At 36.9% G+C, this 25,723-nt stretch overlaps 1 protein-coding gene across 4 annotated transcripts in view; it reads right to left on the bottom strand.

The window, feature by feature from the left end:
* Positions 1-897: 897 nt before the first annotated feature.
* Positions 898-25,723, bottom strand: part of HIF1A (hypoxia inducible factor 1 subunit alpha) — a 34,711-nt gene continuing 9,885 nt past the window's right edge. For 3 of the 4 annotated variants that reach the window (XM_075029622.1, XM_075029624.1, XM_075029621.1), the window contains exons 2-15: positions 20,055-20,245; positions 18,963-19,108; positions 18,777-18,861; positions 15,786-15,898; positions 14,500-14,702; positions 12,987-13,093; positions 12,655-12,802; positions 11,543-11,763; positions 11,075-11,355; positions 10,420-10,542; positions 9,794-10,188; positions 8,890-8,998; positions 5,982-6,108; positions 898-5,818 (exon numbers count right to left, since the gene is read on the bottom strand). In XM_075029622.1, the coding sequence (XP_074885723.1) occupies positions 5,667-5,818; positions 5,982-6,108; positions 8,890-8,998; positions 9,794-10,188; positions 10,420-10,542; positions 11,075-11,355; positions 11,543-11,763; positions 12,655-12,802; positions 12,987-13,093; positions 14,500-14,702; positions 15,786-15,898; positions 18,777-18,861; positions 18,963-19,108; positions 20,055-20,245 (2,401 nt within the window). In that variant the 3' untranslated portion in view covers positions 898-5,666. Of the gene's footprint in view, positions 5,819-5,981; positions 6,109-8,889; positions 8,999-9,793; positions 10,189-10,419; positions 10,543-11,074; positions 11,356-11,542; positions 11,764-12,654; positions 12,803-12,986; positions 13,094-14,499; positions 14,703-15,785; positions 15,899-18,776; positions 18,862-18,962; positions 19,109-20,054; positions 20,246-21,049; positions 21,069-25,723 lie in introns of those variants that run through there. The other variant, XM_075029623.1, reaches the window with a different exon arrangement.

The raw sequence follows: 25,723 nt of genomic DNA, 5'->3' as shown, positions 1-25,723 counted from the left end.
GCATAGATATAAATAACAGTGGGTTCTCCAGTTGCACATGGCAAAAGACCTTTTTTTAAAAAAAACCCAACCTTGTATGATTGTATCGCAATACATTTTCAAATTGAAAACATGAAAATAAATGTCTTAATGGATTTTCATGAAAATAAGTCATGGATATATTTTATTAAATAGCATATCCACACTTATGTATGTACAAACCTATCGCTAATACCAAGTAACAGGATCATACTCTACTGTGACAGCACTTGCACATGCCTTCTGCTTTCAGACTTCCCAACCAAGCAAAAACATTGCAAAAGATTTTTAATCTGTGCAATAGGAAGCAGGATTGATTTAACAAGACAGCAAGAGTCACAGGTTTTTGTCAAGTTACTTGCTTGTACTGAAAGCAACTGAAATCGCCTCAAGATGTCATCTTGCATTCAGACTAATTTCTGTTTTGTTACTGAGGGCATTCTTGATATGATTACTCAAAGAGGTTTCATAAACATTCACTGTCTCTCCAGCTCCGTATCTGTTGGTCTCTTTACTTCCTACAGGAAAACCTACACGGTCCCTCACATCTGTCTTATTAAATTGCATGCTTAACCTCTTTTGTTCATGCATGTAGTCTACTTAATTCAGGTAGGATAACCGTTGTGTCCAAGGTGAACAGGATTCAGCTGTAAGGGCAAGACAGAATTTATAAATCCTTTTGAAAAATAGACCACGTGCATGCTTAGTTTCTGACTTCAGCAATAGGTAAGTGAGACTTCAAACATGCAAGGAGTTTTAGTTACACTGCATAACTAAGTGAACTTAGTTATTTAGTTCACTTTTTTTAAAGTGGTTTTGCCATCTCCATCTTTTAGAACAGGGGTAATGCATGAACAGAAAGATCACAGATGTCATGAATTAGAAACAAACCCTCTCTTTTATTGAATTTTATACTGTTACACAATCAAAAAGAAATACAGTCACAAGTATGTCAAAATGTTTCAAGAGAAATATCAATTGCAATACGTTGTACTTGGTTCCAAAAAAGAATTCCATTAAAATATACCACTTCTTAATGAGAGAATACTGCTATTATTCACAAAATCTACCATACTGTATAAATCCAGTAGCAAACTCTTTAACTTTTTGGTAACTTGGCAAGTCTTGCTCAAGGTAAACAGGGAAGCAGAAGGAAAATGACAACTCATTTCTAGAATTTGGATCAAAAAAATCACAGTTCTCCAGAATGGAGCTTTTCAGGGAGTCAAGTACCTAATTGCTAATGGTATTTTTAATGAAAGCTGGATACCCAACTCACGTGAATTCATATGAAAATGGTATCCTACTAAGTACTCCTGGCCTGTGAAATGTTTGGTTTTGTGCTGGACAATTACCATATGAATAATGTGCGTAAGTGCAGTGACATTTGAGTGAGATGTGTGTTCTGTTCAGTAGCAGCTAATCAGCAAGGACGGGAACAGAGGGTTGACCTCGGGTATGTCCAGCCTGGCTGACAGCGGTCAGGTACTCACGACTCCCAGCTTCCATAGCACTGTTCATCAAAGGAAAGGGTTTGTTCGGCAGTGTAACAGAGGAGAAAGCTTGCCAACAGATACTGGTGAAGCAGCCCACTTTTCTGCCTTTAGCTACCATTATTCAGCTCTTTAATCAAACAGCTTTTTAAATAATGAAAAATTACTGATCCTACAGTTGTATTTCATTGGAAGCAGAGCTGATCAATTCATCCAAAATAAGCTTTGAAGTCTTTAAATTGTCACCAGTGTTACGTGCAAAGTTTTAATTGTTCTTTCTGGCCTTAATCTGTAGTTCTGTAATTCAATAATTACTTAGGGAGAGTTTAATGTGTGTACACAGACACACAGGAAAGGAAACTTAATAGTAAATTGTTTCCATTTCACCCAAAGGTTTTCAGAGATCAATGTAGTCCAAGCCTATCTCACTGCATAGGAGGAAGGTATGCTACAAAGGTGTACTTTGGACTCCAGCCTACTGTGGTTTAGTCAGTATATTACACCTGAGATCAAGTTACTGGACAGCAGACTTCAGCAACTTCCTGGGAGGTTCAGCTGTAGTTAATTATAACTACTTTCAAGTAAAGGAATGAATGATGTAAAGGAATTTTTAAACTAGTATTTATGATGACCTTTTAACAAAACCATCACTATTGTTGATAAAAACATCAATTAGAATCTATATGTAAAAATAATAGTTGTGCTATGTCATGAAGAAGGCATGGCTTGACTACTGCTGTAGTCATGGTAACCTTCTGGAAACTAACTTGGTTACTCTCTTCAGTTTATCGTTTCCACATACTATAGCACGTTTCATATGCAGAAGGAAACACTATATCTACCTACAGTTTCTTCTTTACTACTGGTGAAAAATAAAAGCTCTAGTGTAGTGCCTCAACATTTTAAAAGGTAGCAAGTCAGCACAGAAATTATTCAAAATCACCAAGAAAACATTTATAAAGTAATGTATTCTAGAAGATTGTCCTCCAAAGTAGGTTTAGAATCAGGCTATGTATTCCTAGACTCTAAGCAGAAAAAACAAAACAAAAGAACACACAAACAATAGCAGCTAAAAGGTGTACTTCTAGATTTTGCAAACTTACATCTGCATTTAGCAAAGCTCTTACAAGGCCAGAGCTATTACTGTTACTTTTCCATGATTTCTTCAGTGTCTCTAGGAGGTTTAGTGGGGTTTTTTTATTTGATTTTTTCCTAGAGTAAACCAATACAGCTACTGCAGTTCATTCCATTAATTGCTTGTTTAGGTCACTTTTACTAGGACAGTAAACAAAATGCTATGCCTTATTATTATGTATAATTAAAAAAATGTGAGAATCAGGAAGATTCTTAGATGAAACATGGCTCATTTAAATCCACAGCTACTGTCATTAAAGACCAGAGATGATTCCAGCAGGCTCATAATCATAAATAACATGGGTCACTGAAGTTTTCCTCTCTTTTTAACATGGATTTTTTTTTTACTGCCCTCTTAAAGTACACTGAAGAGGAACTGACAGATCCAAACAGGTCAGGCTCCTCCAAAATAAGTTTGAGAGAGTAGCAGAACAACATCAAGCAGGATGGTATGATGTTTCTCTTGGGAGATACAAAGGGACAACCCACCAGGCCAGCTCAAAGCTTGCCAGGGCAGTAAGAAAAGCAAAACCCACTTGTACTTTTCACAAGTCTGCAAGTCTCCTCGCTATCTCACAGAAGCATCATGTCAATCCATGCAGAGCTAAGCATAAAGGATGCCCCTAACAGCTGGTGCTTTACCTAAGCCTTTAGCAACTTCACTATTAGACCTCTTAACTGCTGACACCAGAAAGATGCCACGGAAAGAATGCTGTCCATACAGCAGGTAGGCAGTAGCTCTGCTGCTTTTATCTAGAGAGCTTTGTAAGTTTTGTACACTTAAAGGCTACATTAGAAATCTTTAATATCAGTAGCAGGTGAATATACTCAAAATGTTCTCTGCACAAAGCTTCAACTCTAGCTTAGTGCATCTACATGCTTTCCCTTTTTCTTCGTACAACTTCTACTCAAACTTTAAGTACGCAATCATCTTCTGCTACTAGTGCCTTATCTTTTTTTTTAGTTGGTAGCTAATATATCCATTTAGTTTAATACAGTTGTGTCAGTTCAAAAAGTGCTTGTTTCAGTGAAATAGTAACAGTAATTTTAGAAAACAAGTTAAGCTTATGTACCATTATATTGATTTCAAAAGACTCAAAAGAGTCCAATGAAACCAAAGTTTCCAAAATAAAACCAAAATAATTCTTGTGACAGTCCACATTTGATTTCTGACATGGAGAGGTTTGGGGTTTTTTCAAATAGTTTGAAGAATGCACAGAATATCTTGACCATATTTATACATTACAAAGTTGTATCAGTAGCATCGTGTGTTATGACAGCAAAATGAGGAAAGTTACCTAGTCAAAGTTACTGAGTCAGCAGCAGAAGAATGTAGAACAAGCTTTATCATCAAGTACCAGCTTAATTTTTACTCATGCGGTTTTGTGATAAAAATCCATCTTTACTTGATCACTCCTGTGAATGTTACTTTTTCCTGCTTTCCAGTGTTACCTTGATAAAGCTTCCAGAGACAAGCCTTTAAGCTGTTCATAAGAAAGAATCTTTCCACTCTAGAGTAACACAAATACACTGTCTCCTCACTTTCAAGTTTGCTAACTGGTGTGGTAACAGATTTAAAAGTTTAACATCTTTGGCGAGCAGTAGTACAACACTGTCTAGGAGACTTCAGTACTGAATAGGCTCAAATAATTAACGTGGACATGTTACAATCAAAATAAGGAAGCAGTGATTTCCAATCAACTCTAAGTTAAAAAGGGAACACGGATGAACAATAACCACTAACAAAAATATAAATTATCTCGTTTCTCTCAGATAACACACTCCCCAAGGGGGCCTGGTCCACATATAGTTTATTGATGTAAGAAAACAATACAGTTAGTGTTAGATCCAACCACAAAGAGCAAAAGAATGAGTGAATGAAGGTTTTTGTACAGTACATATAGGAAAATAAGATGTTTGTGACAACTATATATTTCTAAATAAAAAGGCTTCTAAATATATTCAAGTTACTGAAATCTACATGAAAACATATGGATGTTAATAGCAACAAGGTGCATAAAACCAAAACATCAAAATATTGAGCAACTCAGTGATGTACTAGATAAAATTTGCTAACAATGCAAGATGTTTTACGATCTGCTTGAAATATCACCTATACCACACAGGGTAAGCTGAACATTTAGATTTAAGATCATACACAATATTAGCATTAACTTCCACAACTACAGGCAGGGAATTTTTTTTTTTTAAGCTGGCAAAGTGACTACTTTAAGAACATCAAACTCTCTCTAAATTGAGAACGTATCCAAATAAAATGCTGCTAGCCCTTTCCAGATAAAGCCTTTCCTTTGACTAACCACACTCATTTAAGTCAAAAGCATAAGACAGCATTTAAGAACAATTTATATTACAACGTGACTAAAATAATGACATAATCCAGGTTTAAACATCATTTCATAGGCAAACAAAAGAAGATTCTTCTTAAAAACTAGTTTTTATAAATGCAGAATATATTGCATGAGGAACTGCTGGTATTTTTTAAGAAAATATATTGTGCGATTGTGGCTACAATGCACTGCTGCAAAGCATTGTTGTTTCTTATAAAAACTATTAAAATAAAAAACCTATTTGAACATAAAGAGTAAGAGAGCACAAGTCTTCCAACTACCTATGAAGAACAGGATGGAAGTATTGCCAGTTTTTCCTGTGTTGACATTTTACTAATGTTAAGTTTTGGTGACCAACTCCCCAGCCAAAAAATAAATATTTTTTTAAAATCAGGTGCATATTTCAAAGCTGCTATTGCAAGTGTGTTTTAAATGTAATGGACTTAAAAGTGTATGTACCAAAGAATTATAAAAATGCGTTATAGTTTGAGTTGTTACATAAAGAACATATTAAAAAGACTGTCAAAATAAGTAGAAAGGGGATCAAAACTGAACTAACTGAATTAGTGCAGTACTGTAGCCAGGCTTCTAAAATCAGATATAGAAAATATAAATAGACTGCTTTAGGTGATGATTCACCAGTGTCCAAAAAAGGAACAAGTATTGTGAAAGCTCAGTTAACTTGATCCAGAGCTCTGAGCAGTTCTTCACCCTGTAGCAGGTTTCTGTTGCCTTGTATGGGAGCATTGACTTCGCAATCGTAACTCGTGAGTTGGGGTAGTCCACTTTCATCCATTGACTGCCCTAGAAGTTTACTTGCTATGTCTAAAGAGGGAGGGGAAGCAGAAAGAGTGCACTTTATTCACCATGCTTAACCTTTCCTCCAAAATTGTTCATTAAGGAGGTAAGTTTGGATATGTTTTTGTCATTCAGTTCTTTCACACAGCCCCCCACCACCCCTCTCAATGTATTAAAAGAGGATACCAACCAGTTGATAGTAGAATGATTGTCTTTTGCTCCACTCCATTGTGACCATTTGTTTTGCATCCTTTTACACGTTTCCAAGCAAGTGATGCATTTCCTCCACGGTCACCTGTCTGCTGGAATAAAGACCCCTAGAAAGAAATAAAATAAATCTTCCTTATTGAATACTGTATCTTTCTAGCTCTCCACATCCCTCTTCCAAACTAACAGTTTCTGTCACTAATTACTAATGTAGGCATTGTTACAATTTAAAGTGGACTTCATTCAGAACTTGGGGAGAAATACATTTCCAAGTACACCGGCCTTGAAAATTATTTAAAGGAAAACTGAATCAGATTTCAAGACCTTACTTCCCTTACAGAAAACAATTACTGAATGTTGGTTATCATCAGTTACCATGCTCAAGATTAGGATGTACATGTACACATACACACCCATTTAATTACCACTGCTCTTGTGTAAGTATCAGGTTTTCACTGAAGTCTCTGATAGTTTTCTGCACTGGAATTAATAGTGTAGACAGGAGATTCAGGAACCTCGGTAGGTCAATTCTATCTAAATTTAAGATGTAAATTCTGCTTGCACTCCAGTTATTGCCACCAAGCCATCTGACCCAAGTCTTGTGGGGAATGCAGTTCTAGGCCATTCTATCGCAGATATGGCTCCTTAGCATATTGTTTTGACAGCAGCATAGAAGATACAGAGATTAGAAAGCTTTTAAGGGCTCCATATAATTGAGATAAGTAAGAAGCTGCCGCTAAAACAGATGGGATGGAAGGAAAAACCACCATCTTAGTATAGTTTGCTAGCAAAAGTAGTTGAATCTGCAAAGTTTTGTCTTGTTAGTAGTACTGACTGCTGCAAAAAGAGGAAAAGGTACTTCAGAACACTGCTGTTATCCTGAACACTTAAAATAGTAAAGAATATATGTTTTCAGGTTATAAAACATCCATGCAAGTCAAAAGGACGGTTGTAGAATAGAAGTTACAGTTAAACAACTCAGACTTCAAAGCTGCATGTCATAGTAAGGTCAGTCACCTACATAGCTGCTGGTTTATTTTTTTTTTTACTGTGAATGCAATACAGCCCTTCATATTAAGAAAGGCATAGCTCGTATCTTTTTTCAATGTAATGATTTGGATCATTATTTCATAATCTTACTATAACACGCTTTGCCCTTGTCTAATTCTCCTATTTTCTAGAAACTGAAGTAGTATTTTACTTTGATCTTCACTTATTTTCACTCTTTGCAAAATAAGTCCCACTTCCTTACAGCTAAGGAGTTCTGACAAGTTTTTGCACAATCCCAGAATACCATGTATTACAAGCTTGGATTTAACATAATTTTCCTTCTGTGCATGTGCAAGGCCTAGTTCATCCTCTCAGAAATCAATTGTGGAGAAAGAAGCCAAACAACAAAAGCATTTGCTTGAAATAACATCGCTAAGACCCAGCTACACAGAAAATTCAGCTTCTGACTGTGCAGAAACCATCAAAATATTTACAACACTTCTGTCAGATGCAGAAAAAAGAAAAAGGTTTAGCAGAGGATGAAGTTTGAACCTATAAGCATTAAAAAGGCACTAAGCATAGAAGCCTGAGCACTATTACAGCAGTTAATACAGAATTGCTTGTGTTCTGTGTATTTAATGACATCCCATGCTACTTTGAGTATTTTATCAGCAACACTATATGACAGCTGTAGCATCATCACATGAAAAAAAGGCAATGGAAGGCAATAAAATTTCTTGCAGAGCTGCAAGTTCTTACAGGGCTACTGGAAGCAACAGAACAACATGCATGAAAGTGCAGAGCATTTTGCAAATGAAAACAATGGCATAAGTATGATTTTTTTTTTTTTAAATAAAGTCTGCTTGCCTCACAGAAAAAAAATGGACATATAAAAGCTTTCTCAGCTCTTCTAGAGGAGAGCAATGATAAAGACAGTATACTGTGATTTGTCTCATGCCCAAACCAGAATGCTAATACAGGAATAATTCATAGTTCAGAAGAAAAATAATCCTGCACTGTAAGACATGATGTATGACTACACCTAGAAGATGGACCACTAGAAAAACAAAGAATCTCAAAGGCTACATTGCAGTAGAGGGACTAAGAACTAACTGTGCAAAACTTAAGAGAAGTGGGAACTTGCAATAAAGGCAAGAAGAGAGGTAACAGTATGTAATGGCAAAGCTCAAGATTTCAAAATACTGAGAACTGACAGTAAGAGACAAAGATTATGGAGACAAGATACCCTTGCAGAAAATAATAAGCTGGATAGCCCCAATTAAGTGACACAAATCTAAGAATACCTAAAAAGTTTCTTTTGAATAGCTAGGACAGATGATGATGAGCTAGTCACAATCACACACACTAATACTAGAGGCAGTGAGCATTAAAGTGGTAGTAATATACATTTGCTGGGTTATAGGAGTTCTATTCCCTTATGGTTCAGATGGTCTTGTTATTTGGTCAAATAAAGGAATCTCAGACTTGATGGAAGAATGAAACCATAGAAAGAAGCATAAGAACACCATCTCCAGTATTGACAAATATGAAAATTGAGTTTAAATTAAAAAGTGAAATAAATATGGCAATTATAAATTTAAATGTGATGTCTTACATTTGTGCATATTCTACTGAAGAACATATATGTTCACAAAAGAGTATCTTCTACCTAATCAAGAAATGTGCTGGCTATAGAGGGCACTTTTGAAACAGCTGACAGTAAAAGAGAACTAAAATTGGAGTATCTGCATATATGTGGGAATTTCACTATCAAACTATTATCTCTGATCCCAAGATTCCACTGCATACCAACAGCTAAACTCAGGAGTCTGCACTGATGCCTTGTTTCAGAAATTGCAAGGTTAAAAGTGAATATTTTAAAATGGTAAAACAAAACTCACAATTCCAACTGCCTGAAAAAGTGAACCATCATGTTCCATTTTTCGTTTTCTCTGAGCATTATGCAAAGCTAGCATCTTTGGATTTAGTTCTTCATCCATTGCAGTAGATCTAAGAAAAATTGATTCAGGCTGTTAAGACGTTTCTACTATCCTCAAGCCATTCTTTTGTGGACACTTACATACAATATCACAGAACTGAATTTATGAACTATACTACTTTTCTTTCATAATCGACTCATTTCAACCATCATTGTCTATGAGCATAGCAAATGTTAGATTTTAATCTTGCTGTGAAGCTCAGAATGAGTAATAACAAAAAATTTTAAAGTCTTTGCAGGGGAAAAAAGGCATAAAAGTTCAGCAATTCACTTTCAACAGAAAGAAGGGAGGGAAGGGTGAGGAAAAGTCTATTTTGAATATTTCTATATACAGATAAGTCTTCTATATATCAAAAGTCTGATGCTTGACTTTGTAGAGTTTTCTATCACGATAAATATTTACTACATATGCCACAGTCCATCATTATGAAATACAGCTCATTTTAAAAGCAATAAATGTAGCACACAGACTGCAGTTGCCTCTTACCTCATAACGAAGTGGACAAGAAAAGCACCAGAAATACTGTGCGGGTAAAACTACTTGTAAATTGCCTACTGCATTCTTTTATAAAGGCTGCATGTCAGATACAAAATTATGAACACAGTTTGCATATAGTAGCTGCCTATTACATAAGATATTTATGTAAAAGCTACTGCGAAGTTAACTTTAGGGAAGGTTACTATAAAAAAACCCACCAAACTTGTTTGAAATGTCCAAATTTAAATGTATCAATTTCTAATTTGAAGCAGAATGCCGAAGACAACATACAACAGTTGGCAGTATTTAAGGTTCACTTTTAAAATACCTTTTATTCAGAGTGACTGTTAGCAAACTGGGCGATCCTGGACAAGATTTTTCTGTCTGATCCAATGTTCCTTTTCCTGCTCTGATTGGAGATGCAGTTCGACTCCTGTTTCCACCGTAGGGGGACGGTGGGGCACTACTCGTTTCATTGATTATGTGGACAGGAGACGAAGGAACAATTAGCGTCTTCACGTCATCCACACGTTCTGTCGCTGGTTTTATTTCATCAGCACTACTTGATGGTGTCTGAGTCTGCTGAAATATGGTAATGGTGGCTGCATTTTGAGAGCCGGAAGAACTGCTTTCCAGTGGAGATAGCTGATCAAAGGATCGCAGCTGGAAGTCATCATCCATTGGGATGTAAGGAGCCAACATCTCCAAATCTAAATCAGTTTCCTGAAAAAGACAAGAGGTAAAAATTACAAATATGTAAGAACATCTCAGCTATGACCTCATGGCTTCATTAAGGCTCTTCCTATTACCAAATCCTTACAACATTTTTTTGCAATTTATTTTAATAAAAATATTACATAAAAAAAGAAGTTTCTGAAGACATTCCAAGAGAAAGAGAACCACATTAGGAATACATATTAAGATGATACAGAATTTTAAGTTAATGTACATTACCTGAGTAGAGAATGGATTTTTTGCTTCTGTATCTATAGCAAAGAGTTTCTCCACTAATTCCAGTTTGAATTCATTAGCCATATCATTATCCACATCAAAGCAGTAGTCGTTGGGACTACTGGGCTGTGAAAACATTTTGAGCGCAGTTTTAAGTTTCTGTCATTACATCATTTTGCACTGTATCTACAGATTCTCTCAAAAAACGTTCTCATGTAAAAACTAATTCCAAGCTATAGTTGCACAAAATTAAAAACAGGAACAAAACCACCTACATTTATCTGTATACATTCAAATTTACCCCACTTGGGAAGCGCACGATTAGTTGGAACCTGGAAGTAGCCTCTACAGTAATTTATTGTAACTAATTTTCTGTATAGAGAAGTTGTCTGTGAACCATTCTTTTTGAGAAGGACCAATCCCAACCTCTTCATGTTTCTATCAGGTGGTATTGCATGTGTTTGCAAGACTCACTTTAATGAAAATTAATTCTCAGTATGAAAATTTATCTTTTTTTCTCAGATCATGGCATGACTTAAGTCACAACACAGAAGTAATTTTCAATTCCTGTCTTGGCTGCATCCTTAACCAGATTTGCTCCACAAGCCCCAACAGCACATACATTTTAATGACAGCATATCCAAATTACATAACTAACCTCAGGTGAACTTTGGCTGGTACTTGCATCAGAAGGGCTGGTTGGTTGCTCTTGCACCTGAGGCATGGTAAAAGAAAGTTCGAGTGGCTCTGCGTTTGGCTCCAGCTTTGATACAACTTCTCTATTGAGTGCAGGATCAGCATTACTACGAAGTGGTTTTGTAGTTTCAGAGGCAGGTAGTGGGGACATTGCCATATTTATATTCTGCAATTTCTCACTGGATGAGGGGAGCATTACATCGTTATACAAAGGAACTTCATCACATTGTTGTTCATCAGACTCTATAAAAATTAAAAGAAACCATCAACCTAAGTAACAATACTGTGCGTGTCTATGGACCTCATTAAATTTAAACAGCGGCTGAAATACCACTAGGCAAGTGATACTGGGAAGTTATTTTTCAAAATTTACTGTAAAATACTAACTTTATAATAATTGGCATGCTCTCCAGTTTAAATGCACACCCACCATTACTGCTGAAATCTAGAGAGATAATTGTGTCTCCAGCAGCTGGGGCCAGCACAGTTAAAGCATCTGGTTCCTGTTTAAGTTTTTCAAATAAGCTGTTGGTATCATCCAGGTCATCTTTGCTGAATATTTTGGTCATTTTCATATCAGGAGACTCCACTGGTTTCAGCATACACTCAGTTTGTCCAAGGGAAAAAATCAAGTCCTTCTGAACAATTCCACTGTCAGACAGAGAGGAAGATGACTGTTAAACAACAGCTAAAAGGAATAAATTTAGGCTTACCAGTTTTTTAAGTTGAAAAAAACACAAACAACAACAAAAAAAAACCCACAAACCCAAAAATACCACACACACCACACCACAAAATTACCAGGATCGGAGCTTTAAGAATTCTTTTTTTTCTTACTCATTCTTTCCTCAAATGTAATCGACAAAGCAAGCACTAATCGCGGTGCCATCAGAAAAAGTTAACAAAAATAAACATGCTTTTCTGAAAGCATTGAGAAAATAAGGAAAAAAAAGTTAGATATTTCCTAAAACACTTTATTTTAAATGGATGTGTTGATAGATTGATACTGGTCCATTCACTAAAATTTTGAAAACTAATTTAGGACTATTATACAATTGCAAAAAAACAGTCAACATGTCTGCCTTCAGTTGAAGCTTTCAATTAAAAGAGGAATTCTAAGGAAGAAAAAGATAAATGGGATTAAGAAAAACACAATTACTGCTGCTCTGACTCCATGACTAAAAGTTCTTAGTGAAATTAACTGCTCCAGACTGCAGACAGAGATTAGAGTTGTCTAGAACTCACAAATTCTCAAATGCTTCCACAGTAATAGTACAGAAGAGACTGGGCCTATAGTCACTTGCCTATAGAGAGATTTTCCTACTGACATCACTAGATCAAAAAAGTGGTTTTTTTTCAAATACAATTCCTAACCCTGGGACTGACAGCAAAATTTCATTGGTAGGAAATAGTAATATCATAACATGTTCAACCAGGGATCGCATTCTCAGCAAGTCAAAAAAAAAAATATAGTGCCATCAGGATCTGACTTTGTCTTCAGTAGAAATTATGACAAAGAATAGCGATGTCCATTCAGCTTACCTCAACACATAGTTTACACACACTATGCACTGTGGCTGAGAATTCTTAGTGTTGTATATAACAGTTGCTTGAGTTTCAACCCAGACATAGCCACCTTGTTTAGCAAGCATTCTGTACTGTCCTGTTGTCACCTGCCCTTTTGTGAACACTAAAAGGAGAAAGGACACCAACTTTAATTACAGGCAGAAAAAACCAAAACCATTTAAGATAAGTATTCACTGCAGATTCATATCTGCAATTAAAAGAAAGTCCTTGTTCTTTTGCTGCTTTCCCCCCAGTGCTGTATCTCATCTCTTGTAGCTGGAGGGCTTTAAATACATCTTTTCACTTACTGTCATGGTGTGTTTTGGTCAGATGATCAGAATCCAACGCATGATAGTACTCATAGATTGAACGACCCAGGAGTTCCTCTGGCTCATACCCCATCAACTCTGTAATTCTTTAAAACAAGGGGGAAAGTTGCTAAGTAAAAGCAGACATTAACTAGCACAAATACTAGAGCATTTGGATGCTTACACATCTAGAAAAATCCTAAGAGTCACTTCTATACACATTAGCAGCAATTCTGGTTTACTGGGAATTTTTGTTGTGAAATAAATTGCTATTTTTTATGCTTCTTTAAAAGAGAAATTTCAGCAGGCATAGGAGTTTCCTTCTTACTGAATATTTATAAATCATGTCCTGTGGTAGACAGGATTAAGTAAATCCCTGCTTTCTAGACTTTTTTTTTTTTTTGCTTAAAATGTAGACCAGCTACTTATGGACTAGCATATCCAGCTTACACAAGTATGAGAATTTAATAAAATAACAGAGACATGCTTCAACAGTTTTAAACCTGCAAGAGAAATTAGGAATCAGATTTATTCTTCCCATTCAACCACTGCCAGCTTTTAAAGAAAGCAGTATTTTCTTCAGCCCCTAGAGGGCAGTGCTAACCAGGAGAACGCATTTATTTTGCTGCTTCTACATGCAGAATGTGACCAAATAAGTACCTTTTATGTGACACCACCAGTCCTAGAAAGGTAGTTACTGCAGAGGACAGAAAATAACCTGCACTAACATCTCTCTGCATCTAACTGTAGCAACTAATTAGAAGTTCATTTTTCTTATAAAGAAAAAGAAATGGAATAACAAACAATACCCAGTAAAACAAACAAGCAAGAAAAAAAACAAACCACCAAACAACAAAAACCTCAGGCCAATGATTTCCTTCACTTCTGTTTTTCAAAATTGTCAAGCTAAGTTTCCAGAGGATAGTAAAAGCAGTCTTATGTATTTGACTACATCCATGATTTGCACCAGAACACAAAATCTCATTTCCAACAGCAGATGTATTGCATTAGAAGTACAGCTGAACTTTGGGGGTTTTTTTGGACTGAAGAAAGCAGACACTGATCTCCTGAAGAAGGGAGGGGGGAAGTGGTAGCAATAAAATGCATCTGACAAGTATTACATACTCTTTTCAGTCACCAAAATGCACCACCATCTTTGAAAAACCTAAAATCCTTCCTGTTTTTTCAGTGTCCAGAAGAATCTTCTCATTTCAATTTCATTGCTGCCACTACACTAAAGACCAGTTTGAACAAGCAGTTAACTGCAGGCAAAGGATTTATTCCAAAGTAATAACCCCACACCCTCCTTAGATTTAAAAAAAATCTGGCTTTTAAATAAGACATCCTGATCAGTTAGTAAAAGCCAAAGTATCCCACCAATGATTCCATTGCACAGATGAATCAAGTTAACGAGCAAGACTATGTAAATGTGTAAGGCCAACATTATCCGACATGTACCAACCCTGCAAATCCTTCAAATGAATTTTTTTTTAAAGTACAAAATATATATTACCTTTCATCACAATAGGAAAATTTCATATCAAGACTGTGACGACTGAGGAACGTTTTACTGTCCAAGGGGACCTCAATGTTTGATGGATGAGGAATAGGTTCACAGATCAAGACCAGACATGTCATGGGAGGCTTTTTGTAGCCACAGTGAGTTTGATTACCACATGTGTCGTATACACGAATGTGTCCAGTGCAGTGGAGTACCTATGGGAAAATTATATTTTTAAAAGAGACTAGGTTCTTGTTTGTCAGACAACACAACCCTATTTCCATTACACACCCAGAGCGAAGTCCTTCCCCTCCCCACCCCTTGATGTGATAGCAACAACAGAAAGGCAGCAGTGCTTTCAGATGGGTGGCTAAAGGAGAGCAGCAGTTCTCCTCCTCACACTACACAGACTTTGATGAGTACACAGGCTGCCAACTCTTTCCTCTCGGGCGCTGGCTGAAGCAGTGCTAGAATTTCTGCATTTCTGTGAACTGTTCTTTGAAAGTTACATTACTGACAACACTGATAAGCAATTGCCTCAGCAAAAGATGGTAATAGTAGCAACCTCCATTTTAGATCTTCTGCAGAACTGGTGTTAGAGATCAAATATATTCTTCAAGAGACAAGAAGGTTTGCATTTTGTAGGTTTGTTTTTTTTTTAAACCATTCTGAAGTAGAAATTGTTCGCAGACAGCAGCAAAGAAGAAAGAAGTTGTTTTATAATTTAAATTTAGTTATTCTGGGTCAAAGAGAATTGTAAGCCATAATATCAGTCGATACAGTAAAAGGTTACTTTTTGTCCGGAGGAGAAAATGCATTCACTGCAGAAAGTTATCAGGCTGGGCTCTTTTTGTTCTAACTGTTACAAAAGGGATAGCCAGCAGCTTCAGAAAGAATAGTATTGAAGTCCTTCAGAGAGACCTCAACTGTCACATTTACAGTATCAAATCAAAAGAAATCAGGTATCAGCATAAGTGGAGTCAAGGATTTTTTTTCTCAGAGGAGAAGGCTTTATGCAAACATATTTAGTAATTACAATTTCTAGTAAGTAAATGACCTCTAATTTAAAACAGAGAATTCATTAAAAGAGTTTTGAAAAGCTAATTTTAAAACTTTGTTTCAGTTACCTCCATGATGTATTCAGCATTAAAATTCAGCATATTGAAGCACAAACATTAAATTAGTTAAGTACTTAGTGAAACTCAAGCTCGTTACATGAAGTAAAAATGTTGAAATAGTGTTATGACATCTGAAGAGGAAGCTGCCAAACTACGTAAATATTCCTTTGCATTAGTTACCTTCCACGTAGCAGACTTTATATTCACTGTTCTTCCCCTGCTAGTCAGTGTACACTTCATTCTGAGAAAAAAGCTGCGCTCCGTATTTTGCTCTTTGCCCTTTTTCACGGGACCTAGCAAAAGCAAATAGTAAACCAATTCTTAAGCTCTTGGATCTCCTTCGAAAGGCATAAAAAAAAAATCAAGTTACAGAACTCTTAAGACTAGGGGAAGACCCAAAAAATAAATTTAAAAGATTGATAAACCTAACAGCACTTCCGATAATAACACTTTTCAGAATGAGTTTTACTGTAAAGTACGCCAAAAAAAAGTTTCACTGTTGAAATTGAACAGGAAAACTTCAGGAATTTGAACTCTTGTTTCAATGAACTCTTAATTTCAATTGAACTCTTGTTTCAACGTAGCCAACTCCACACTCCCAAATTTCAGGAAAAAGGAGTGGGGAGAGAGAGACTGATTGCAAATTTAGTGTATTTTAAAATTGTGACAAGAGGACAAGAAAAGCATGTGCAGAATGAGGAGTACTGTTGAGTTGGTTTCCACTAAAATGCATTGGTAACTCATTGCGGGGAGGTTCAAATCAAACACATTTTGGGCCTGTAGCTCTTCAGGACTGCAGTATTTTAATTTTTTTAATTCAGAATTTAAAACTCCGCTACATGCATCCAAATATTTTCACAGTGATTTACACTCAGAGTAAACAGAGCCCAAGTTTTTAAACACATTATTAGCATTCTTGGGAGAAAAAAAAAAAGTCAAGAAATACTAATACAAATTAATATTAGAGGCACTAATTTTTTTAGCCTTACTTGCTAACAGCAGGCTTTAAGTTAAGTTTTTGCCTTTACAGGGGAGAACCTTTCAGAGTCGATTACTAGCTAGGCTATTCTGGGCAAAGAAAATGCAAACTGACCCTATCAGGAGAGCTGCAAGCAGCTTGCTGTGCATGGAGGAAGGAAATAAAGCACCTAGGATAAGGAGCAGTGGCAGAGCGAGTTTGCCGAGGTGTGCTAAGGAGCGAGGACCAAATCATGGCAGACGGTGAAAGCTTAGAACATGTAAGCTTACTTCTGATACAAGTTTATACAATAATTTGCTCTCATCCTCCACAGACAATAGTAGCTACAAAATTCTTCATGGTGGCTGGCACTGCAACTACTAGTTTGACAGAATTCATTAGAAAAATGTTAAACCCTTGTGCTACATTGTCTACTGCTTCTAGCAGAGGCTAAAGATTGACAGGGACAAGCCTACTTCATGCCACATCAAAATATCCTCGCTAAGGGGGGGAGGGAGGAAGAAAAAAAAGCAGAGTTCAGAGAAGCAGCCAAAACTTACTTAATTCAGGATGTTTTTAAAAGAGTTAAACCAATCTAGAAATTCATAGTTGAAAATCACACAACGTTACTGTAACCAAGTCCTGGTGCTTAAGGCTCTGCTTTAAGAAGCAACTGTAAAAGATGGAGCAACTGTCTCAAGCCTGATTCAACACTGGACATTTTTAAAATAGCCAGCTTTTTAAGTTTAAAAAGCAACTTCATAAAATCAGAATGCAGTTCAGTTTCTGGCAATCACATTTCTATTCATTTGCACCTGTACATCCCAAAGAGGAGTATTTAATACTCGATTCAAAACCAAAATAATTCCACTGATGCAAGAGCTGCAGTAGAATGCAACCTAGGAATACTAATAAATATAAAAATATACTATTATTACTGTAATTTAGACTTTTGTCTGCCAACTTCATTTGCAAAACAGATTTTGTAACAACACTTTCCAGACATCTTATTCCAGTCTGGTTAATTTAGACATGCTAGAGTTAGTTTGCATGAAACTCAGTAATATGACATTTTTAAGAATAAGCTTTTGCAACAAGACTTTTTTTTTTTTTTACACTGCTTTAGTGAAGTTGTTTTGCCACCCCACCCCCAGATGCATTACTGTATTCCAAAAGGGGAGGAAAAAGTCTAATCTAGCCTTAGAAATGTACTTCAATACTAAAGGCAGACAAGTTTGGAAAATGCTTACAAAATCAAAGTTGGGGCCCTTAATGCTATGATATCTTATCAGGTCTCTTCCACTGTATTAAATAGAATGACAACATAAAAGGCTTCTGATTTACAGTACTAAAAAGCAGAGGTCAGGCTTGGTAATTTATCACTGTCTAGATTCAGAGTCCATATAACCCTTGTTTGATGAAACAGGAATTAGAGAGGTCAGATTTTAGACTTCTAACAACCGAGTAAAGCATATTTGTTTGGAAGCATACAGACTGCCAAGCCTTTATAGTCATTAACAAACCTTTACAAGACATAAAAGCAGTAATTCATGGGCATTTGTTAAATTCAAAAGCATACAGAATATGTGAACACAGTGTTCGACTCCCTCAGATGGAGAAGAGTCAGAAATCTGTGAAAAGATACCAATTTCATGCACCAATTAAAAGGTACAGAGACACATCAATCCCAAAGCCCTTTTTGGGGCTGTCCAAGTATTCCCAGATTAGTTTTTTGGTCTCCTAAATATGGTATCTTTTTTTGTGTCTTAAGTATACCACCACAAATTTCTGGAAGAAAACATTTGCTTCCAAGTTGTCCTGTAAAGGCAAGCCCACACCAAGACAAATGCTCCAATCTAACTTCTCCATATCCTTCTATAGCAATCGCTTAAGATCACTTTCATTCAGCCTACCTCTTAATTTTATTCCTGTAGGCATGCGAATTCTCTCAACCCTCAATAACTCTGTTTTAGTCATTAATTTTGTTTTAGATTAAAGGGTACTAAGTCTCATCTCTCCTACAATTAGGATATTGCCAAAACATGCTGGTTATTTCTGTTGTTAGTATCTCTGAACAAGGTTTATTTTGAGATTTAGGAGCAAAACATACTAGTTTGTTCTCTCAACACCTTTTTCCGGCAGATATCTGACTGTACTAATGCCAACAGGAACTATCCATAAGTAAATTAAATCAATTTTTTCTTTCTTCTCACCATTTCTGTGTGTAAGCATTTCTCTCAGCTCTTCATGGTCACATGGATGAGTGAAATCAAATACACTGTGCCCCGTCAACTCAAACTGCAAAAAATAAGAGGTATAGGGGTGTCTAACTTTACATATACAAAAACATAACAACTTCTACAGATTTGGAACAGGCTTAGGAAATGTCAGTATTTCACCTGAGTGAGTCCCATACACTTGTTCACGTTTTCAGACATGTAAATCATGTCCCCATCTTCGGATAGAACCATGACAAATCCATCAAGAGCTTTCAAGTAGAAACAGTTCAGTTCCTTCTCCATTTTTGCCTCTGTCTCCAGCTCACCTACAAGCAGCCACACATTTTCATTTAAGTAAATATCAGCCATTCTTCACTTCTGGCACCAGTCTGCAAGGACTGCAGTCTTGCAGGACTGCTCAAAACCAGTATAATTCACTTATCTAAGTGATCAATTAAATTCTTCAAGATCTATTAATAGTATCACAAATCACAGAAAATCAGAGTGAGGTTAACCCTCTGTGCTTTTATGCATAAACCAATAAACCTTCCCCCTTAAGGAAAAACTCCATGTGGCAAAAATATTACCATTTATCTCAAAAAGGCACTACAAACTTTTCTCAGGAGCTTCCTAGGAGACATTTCAGAGTACAGCTACCAAAGTTACTCCTCCACACGGTATAGGTAGGCATGCATGAGTACAACCAACCAGTACAGCATCCATGGCATGCTATCCAGATACTGGCTCATAAACTAACTCAAATACTCCTGTAGTTGCATGGATAGGTGTAACTGCAGAGACAGACATCCTTAGCTAACTTCACCTTTGGTGGAGTATAAATTACAAAAAAATTCCTTGCAGTTTATACTAAGAAGAAACACCTACAGTTAGCTAAGCCAGCCTTGCACCAGCCACCTACAGTTTAGTAAAGCACACCTGGAACAAACAACTCTAGGGGAAAAAGAGGGCTAAATAGAAGAAATTAACTTTGGGAGAAGGGTCAAATGAGAATGAAAATGGCTCTACAGCTGTGATGAGCCAACTAGGATCATCAGAATACAAAGGGAAAAACAAAGTTTGTTGAACAGTGGCCATATTTTTCCTGTGCCATTACCAATAGCCTGTTTCTACTGTAAGGTCTTCCACCTTTCCATGAAAAGGATTCAACTATTAATGTATTTATTTATTTAACTGCTGATAGGTTTGAGAAATAGCTTCTTTCTCAATATACCTCCAGCCCCTTTTCCAGATTCTGCTACATTATTCACTTACCAGCATCTAGCAGCTTTCTCATGCGTAAGTAGCTGATGGTCAGTCTCATAATGGATGCCTTGTCCAGGTGTGCGCTCACAGTGTGGGGCAGAGGCAGCTGATGGGCAAGCTCATAGAATACTTCCGATTCCTTGCTCCTTCGGCACCGGGCTGCATCTCTTGACTTCTCTTTTCTGCGTTCTGAGCTAATCCTATATAAACAAAGCTTGGGGTTAACATAGGAAACAGAGTTCTCTGTGCAAGTTAAATTTGAAACTAAGCTGCCCGGTAACCAATTAACCAGTTATCAAAGTTGAATAATTTAAAACCTCAGTTTAAAAGTGTAAATGTAACTCTGTATAGAGTTCTACTGTGGTTGGGCTCTGCCAGAACTAAATTCAAACCTACAGTCTTCCAACAAGATCAGTTCTTCAAACAGACATCTACATACTCAGAACCATTCCTGAAGTGCTTGTCTTGTACCCTGACTGCTGCCTCTAGCCTCCAAATCTTGTTGCCTTCCTATTTCCTAACCCCTTAAGTCCATTCAAAATACATTATTTCCAGCTTGATGCTCAAGTAGCATGGTGTATACTCTCCAAGTTCTTCCCTTTATACCATCCTTACAAAGCCCACCTGACAGGTCAGATAAGCAAGGATATTGATTTAGCATGAGGTGTCCTGCTTTTCAAGTAATCCAAAAAGTCCCTTTCCCAGCTCTCTTTCTTCAGCATAGCCCCTCCCATAGTCTCCCCTATACTGGAAAACTCCAGCTGTTAAGAAGTTGCCTCATTCTCCTTCCATTGCCTCTGTTAGGCTCGCCTCCCCCAGGACACATGAAGTAAAGGACAGCTCACTAAGAGCAAGCACTGAAACAACTGAGACTCTCTGTCAGTCAGTAACATGGAGAATTCCCCCTTTTCCCAGTACCTACACCGATTCACGTTTGTCTTGTGCATCTGTCACGTGAGTTTTGAACTAAGAATTTTGAGACAGGAGCTCCAAATTTTTCTTACATTTGAACGAGAACTCAATCCTGCTGTGGTCCCTGAGGAAATTATGCCACTGCAGTTAAATCTTTGTTTTGCTTACACCCGAGATATAAAAGGTAGTTGCACTAATCTGTAGGATCCCCTTTTTTCCACTGACTTACATTACAGGTGTAAGATAAATATATGCCTATAAACACTGCTTTTATAATTCAAAGTAGCATGCCTTTTAATGTTATCATAAAAAGATTAAGTATCACTAGTTTAAAGAGACAGAAAATAAAGCACTGCATTATTTACTACCATCAGTTCAGGAATTACTTTTTTCAAATTTCAGACTTAAAAGTCACGTACTACCACTGCCAAATTCATGTTGCCAAGTCTGCGGATCTGTGCAAAAGCACTTTTTAGTTAGCACACATCTTGTGGAAGGTACCACAAATGATAAAGGAAAGTGATTCACGAGCCGATATTGCCTGGGAAACAGTGAACCAAATTCAATGTAAACAGTCAAATACACACCCAAAAGAACACATTTTCAGTCCTTTACCTGATGTGCTACCCACAACAGCCAAAAACCTGCTTAGTTTGTGCAGAAACATGCAAGCGACAATACTATTAAGACTGAAGTTGGAAGCATGAATACCTTGAAATGTGAAAGACGTTTAATAAGCTGTGATAAAGACAAAGTAAGCCATCAGAATCTCTTCTACAATTACCCTCATTTTTTCCAACTTCACAAAACTATACAGCATCCCCATCCATCCCCAACCCCACCATCCTCTCCTTCTACCCCCTGCCACTGCCAGCAGAAGGAAGCACTAGAAGCTTGATTTTCGGAATCATAAGTTTTATAAAAGCTAAGAATAGGATTATGTTTTCTCCTTTGGTGGCAAAAATTAGGCTACTAGATCACAGAAATACTATTTCTATGTAATGAGAAACATTACTAAATCAACATAAGAGTAATGGAGATCTTTGGAAAACTAACTTATGGGTGTTAGAGTTGTAAAAAATTCCAGACATAGAATAGTTTTATCGGTTTCTGTGAATATAAGTTTGTGTTCCTCAGAAGGGTAGCCTAAAATATCTGATAATATTTCCCATCTTGCAGATTTCTTCACATTTAATTTCCCCGTGACAACAGATGTTTCTGCTCTAGTCATGGATATCTTGGTCTGAGAAGCTTGAGACTCCTGACATACAGGTATATCTGGAAACAGCCATTAGGAGAAGTCGGACCTGTAACAATACTGAAATAATATTTTGGCTATATAACCTGATTGATTAAACATTTCTTACTGAAGACAGGCCTAAAGTACCTTTTATCTTGGTGGAAAACTAAGGGTGGAGGTGAAAAAACATCTGGATTCTCTTTGTCCTCTTTCTTGGACCACAGATTTCACTGACAAAGGTAACACAAGTAATTATGCTGCCTTAGATTCACCTTTATACCTCTGATTTATTTTTTTTTGTTAACTACTCATTCAAGGTCCCTTCACCTGCAGAAAGTTTGTCCTACAATAGAAATTCAAGGGAGAATTACTGGAAGTAATTGGTTTCCATCTGCCTAGATGCCCACAGTTTTCTTTTCAACTGCAGACAGTTTTAAGTTAAAAACCCCATGCTTTAGCAATAATGCTGTGCACTTCAAGTCTACAAGCTTGTCAGGCTTGTGTGAATCACAAAGGGCATGTAGAAGGACAACGCAGGAGATGAAAATAGATGCCTACCTCATAAGTTGCAATTTCAGCCCTTTCCCTTCTATTTTCTTTCTGAAAGCCTAACGTTCTTGAAAATATTTCAGCTATTTTCTAGATTTTTGCGTGGTTTTAGCACGCTTAGCAGTAGACTTCAACATGAACAGTCAAAACTTCTCACAACCATTGAATTATTAATTACCAACTGAAACGCTGCTCAAATCAAGCTCATAGTGCTTCTGTTAAAAATTAATCCCAGAGTAAAAGAATCAAGTGCTGCCTGCTGGAACACTGCCTGACTTTGTGATGGGCAAAACTCAAGGAAAAGTGCAATGTTGGTACCAACCAGTATTGTCCGAGCAGCAGAGTCTCCTCTCCCTCTTACTAGGTATTTCCTTTCTAGAAAGGCTACTACTATAGATAGATATTTAAACTGTACAGCACAACAGTTTGCTATTTTTAGCTGCTGTTTAAAACTAAGCTGTAACCAATCTGAGTAAAACCCAGCAATTTAAATAGGAAGATTAACTACCAGCTTCAAAGAATGTTTCTTTAATGGATCAAATTAATAGGGAAAAGGTCTTTCACAAATGAGGTTTAATTACCAAGTGAAGTCAGAGTTGCCTCAACATGGGATGCTACCAAATAAAAAAAGCCCCCCCCCCCAATAAAATCTTTTACTGTTGCAACTACTCTAATCTTGTAACTTACAATTGCATAAAATAAATTAAAACACACAAAATCAGCATGTGTAGCTGCCCACAAATGTCTGTGTAGTCAATTAAAGGATGTTGAATTCCTGAGAAAGAAAATATATTTCCTAAGTGAACTCCCTCTCTGCTGGGGGGGGGGGGGGAAATGGGAGCTCAAGGAAGAGGACTTTAAACAGTGAGATGTGAACTGGCACAAAATAAGCTTAAATAAATTGTATAATTTAAGAGATTTTCAGAACTGCCCATGTGTAAAACTCGTGGTCTTCACAACAGAAATACCATTCTGTAGAGACAACAGGAACCCAGGCTCCATTTAAAACAAACCACAAACTTAAGAGCTGTATTGTAACCTTCTGCTATCAGTCTTGCATGAAAGAAAAACACCTAAAGACGCAGAAGAAAATCTCAGCTGAAGAGTGGATTATACATGCAATGAAAATATCAGAAATGCCAGTGTTAGACAGGAAATTGCATGCATTTTCAGGTATGATGTTTCCTGCACAATTTCAGTACCAGACGTTCATTTCCATTTTGTATTTCCACCACCAGAATACAGAAGCAGAAAGCAATCCAAAGCAGGTTATGCATCATAGCTCACAGAAAGCAGTGTTTCACTGACAGTTTTAAACCCAATACTAGGCACTTCTTATATCTAAGAGATGTTTACTGCAGTAACTGAATAAACATCTGAGTTCCAAAAGATATTTGAGTTAGAGACTCAGAGCAAAAAGGTATTTTACCACCAGGATTCACTGCAGCTGAACCAAGAGCTCAGTGGAAGAACATTACCCAGGCTCCCACTCACTGCCTCAAATCAAAAAGGCTTTAAAACACAGCAACATGAATATAAACAAAGTTTTACAGCAAGCAAGAATTGGCCCAACAGCCTTCAGAACAAAGCCCGCCAGCAGCAATCCCATGTGCACCAGTTACAGATGTTAACACAGCCTCTCTACTCGAATGTGCAACTCCTGTCATTATGGTCATATGAACCACTTGGGCCAGAGCGTGTCTCAAACAATATATTGTTCCCCACACCATCCCAGACCCCTCTGCCCACTGCTGCACATTTCTACAAGCGATTCCCCAATTGTCTAAATACAGCCCACAGTTTTCATCTCCTTGAGTGTAAAACTAATCAATGGCTACATTTAAAGCTGACTTGTTCCTGCTTATTTACCACCAGCAAGTAAGACCAAAAAGAACCCTAGAAAATGCCATCAGTAACTGATAAATTTTAATTAAAAATAACTAGATTAAAAATGGTCAATGGACAGATCTTAAAACATTAGCATGTCAACTTTATCTCCTGGCTTTTTAAATCACCACCCAGTGTTAAGGCAAATTTTACATTGTGTACACCATATTACATTAACACAAGAAATCAGGGGGTTTCCTGTATGTTGTTTTATTGCTGTTATCTATTTTCTAGCCTTTCTCCCATTCTAACTTACTGTTTCTCTCATCAGTTAGATTTTTCCCCTATAGGTGTTTTCAACTCCCATGTAAAATAGCTACTGTGCCTGTATTATTAATCCAGGTTCATCTTTCTTGATCCAGGTTTTGAGAACATTCTAAAAAAAATTATAAGCATCTTCCGATAGCAATTCACATATTTCTCTTTAGAACTGTTTTCTACAATTGAGTGGCTTTGTATTTATCATGGTATCTGTTCTTAAACAGTTTCATAGAAGTATACCATGTAGAAACAATACAATCCAAATGAATAATGCACCTCAGATTTGGTAACATCTCATTATTGAACTTCAACTAGTTTTCAGTTCTGCCATCAATCCCCATCATTTGCCAGTACAAGATTCACACTCGATACTTCAATGTTAGAGACAACCTCTCAGACTATAAAACTAGCATTGCTTAGAAATAGAGTCACAAAGACCATATCCACTACAAAAAAGCTTCAATTTTTCTTCGTTATGAAAAAAAATGCAGCTATTACAATACAATAATACATTAACAGTATATGTCATCATGATGGTATTGGAACTTAGAAAGTAGACCTGTAAGCAGCTTCACATTTAGCTTTTAAGGTTGAACTCATTCCTGTGGTTGGTACAAAACCCGGTAGTCTTTTCATGCCTAGCCTAAACCAGGTATTTCTGCCAGCACAGCTGTATGGGACAAAGGTGCAACTCCCAGTTTGTGGCCATACCCTAGCAGAACACCCTAACTCTGGTATCATTATACCAGCGTAACTAGCTGTGTTTATGTGGACCATCTGAAGAACTTAACCCTAGGCACGTCCATGCTGACTGCTCTCACCTACAGCA

The sequence above is a fragment of the Buteo buteo genome, chromosome 6 (assembly GCF_964188355.1).
Source record: "Buteo buteo chromosome 6, bButBut1.hap1.1, whole genome shotgun sequence".
Lineage (NCBI taxonomy): Eukaryota > Metazoa > Chordata > Aves > Accipitriformes > Accipitridae > Buteo > Buteo buteo.
Note: the sequence above shows the minus strand (reverse complement) of the source record. Positions and strands in the feature narration are given on the sequence as shown.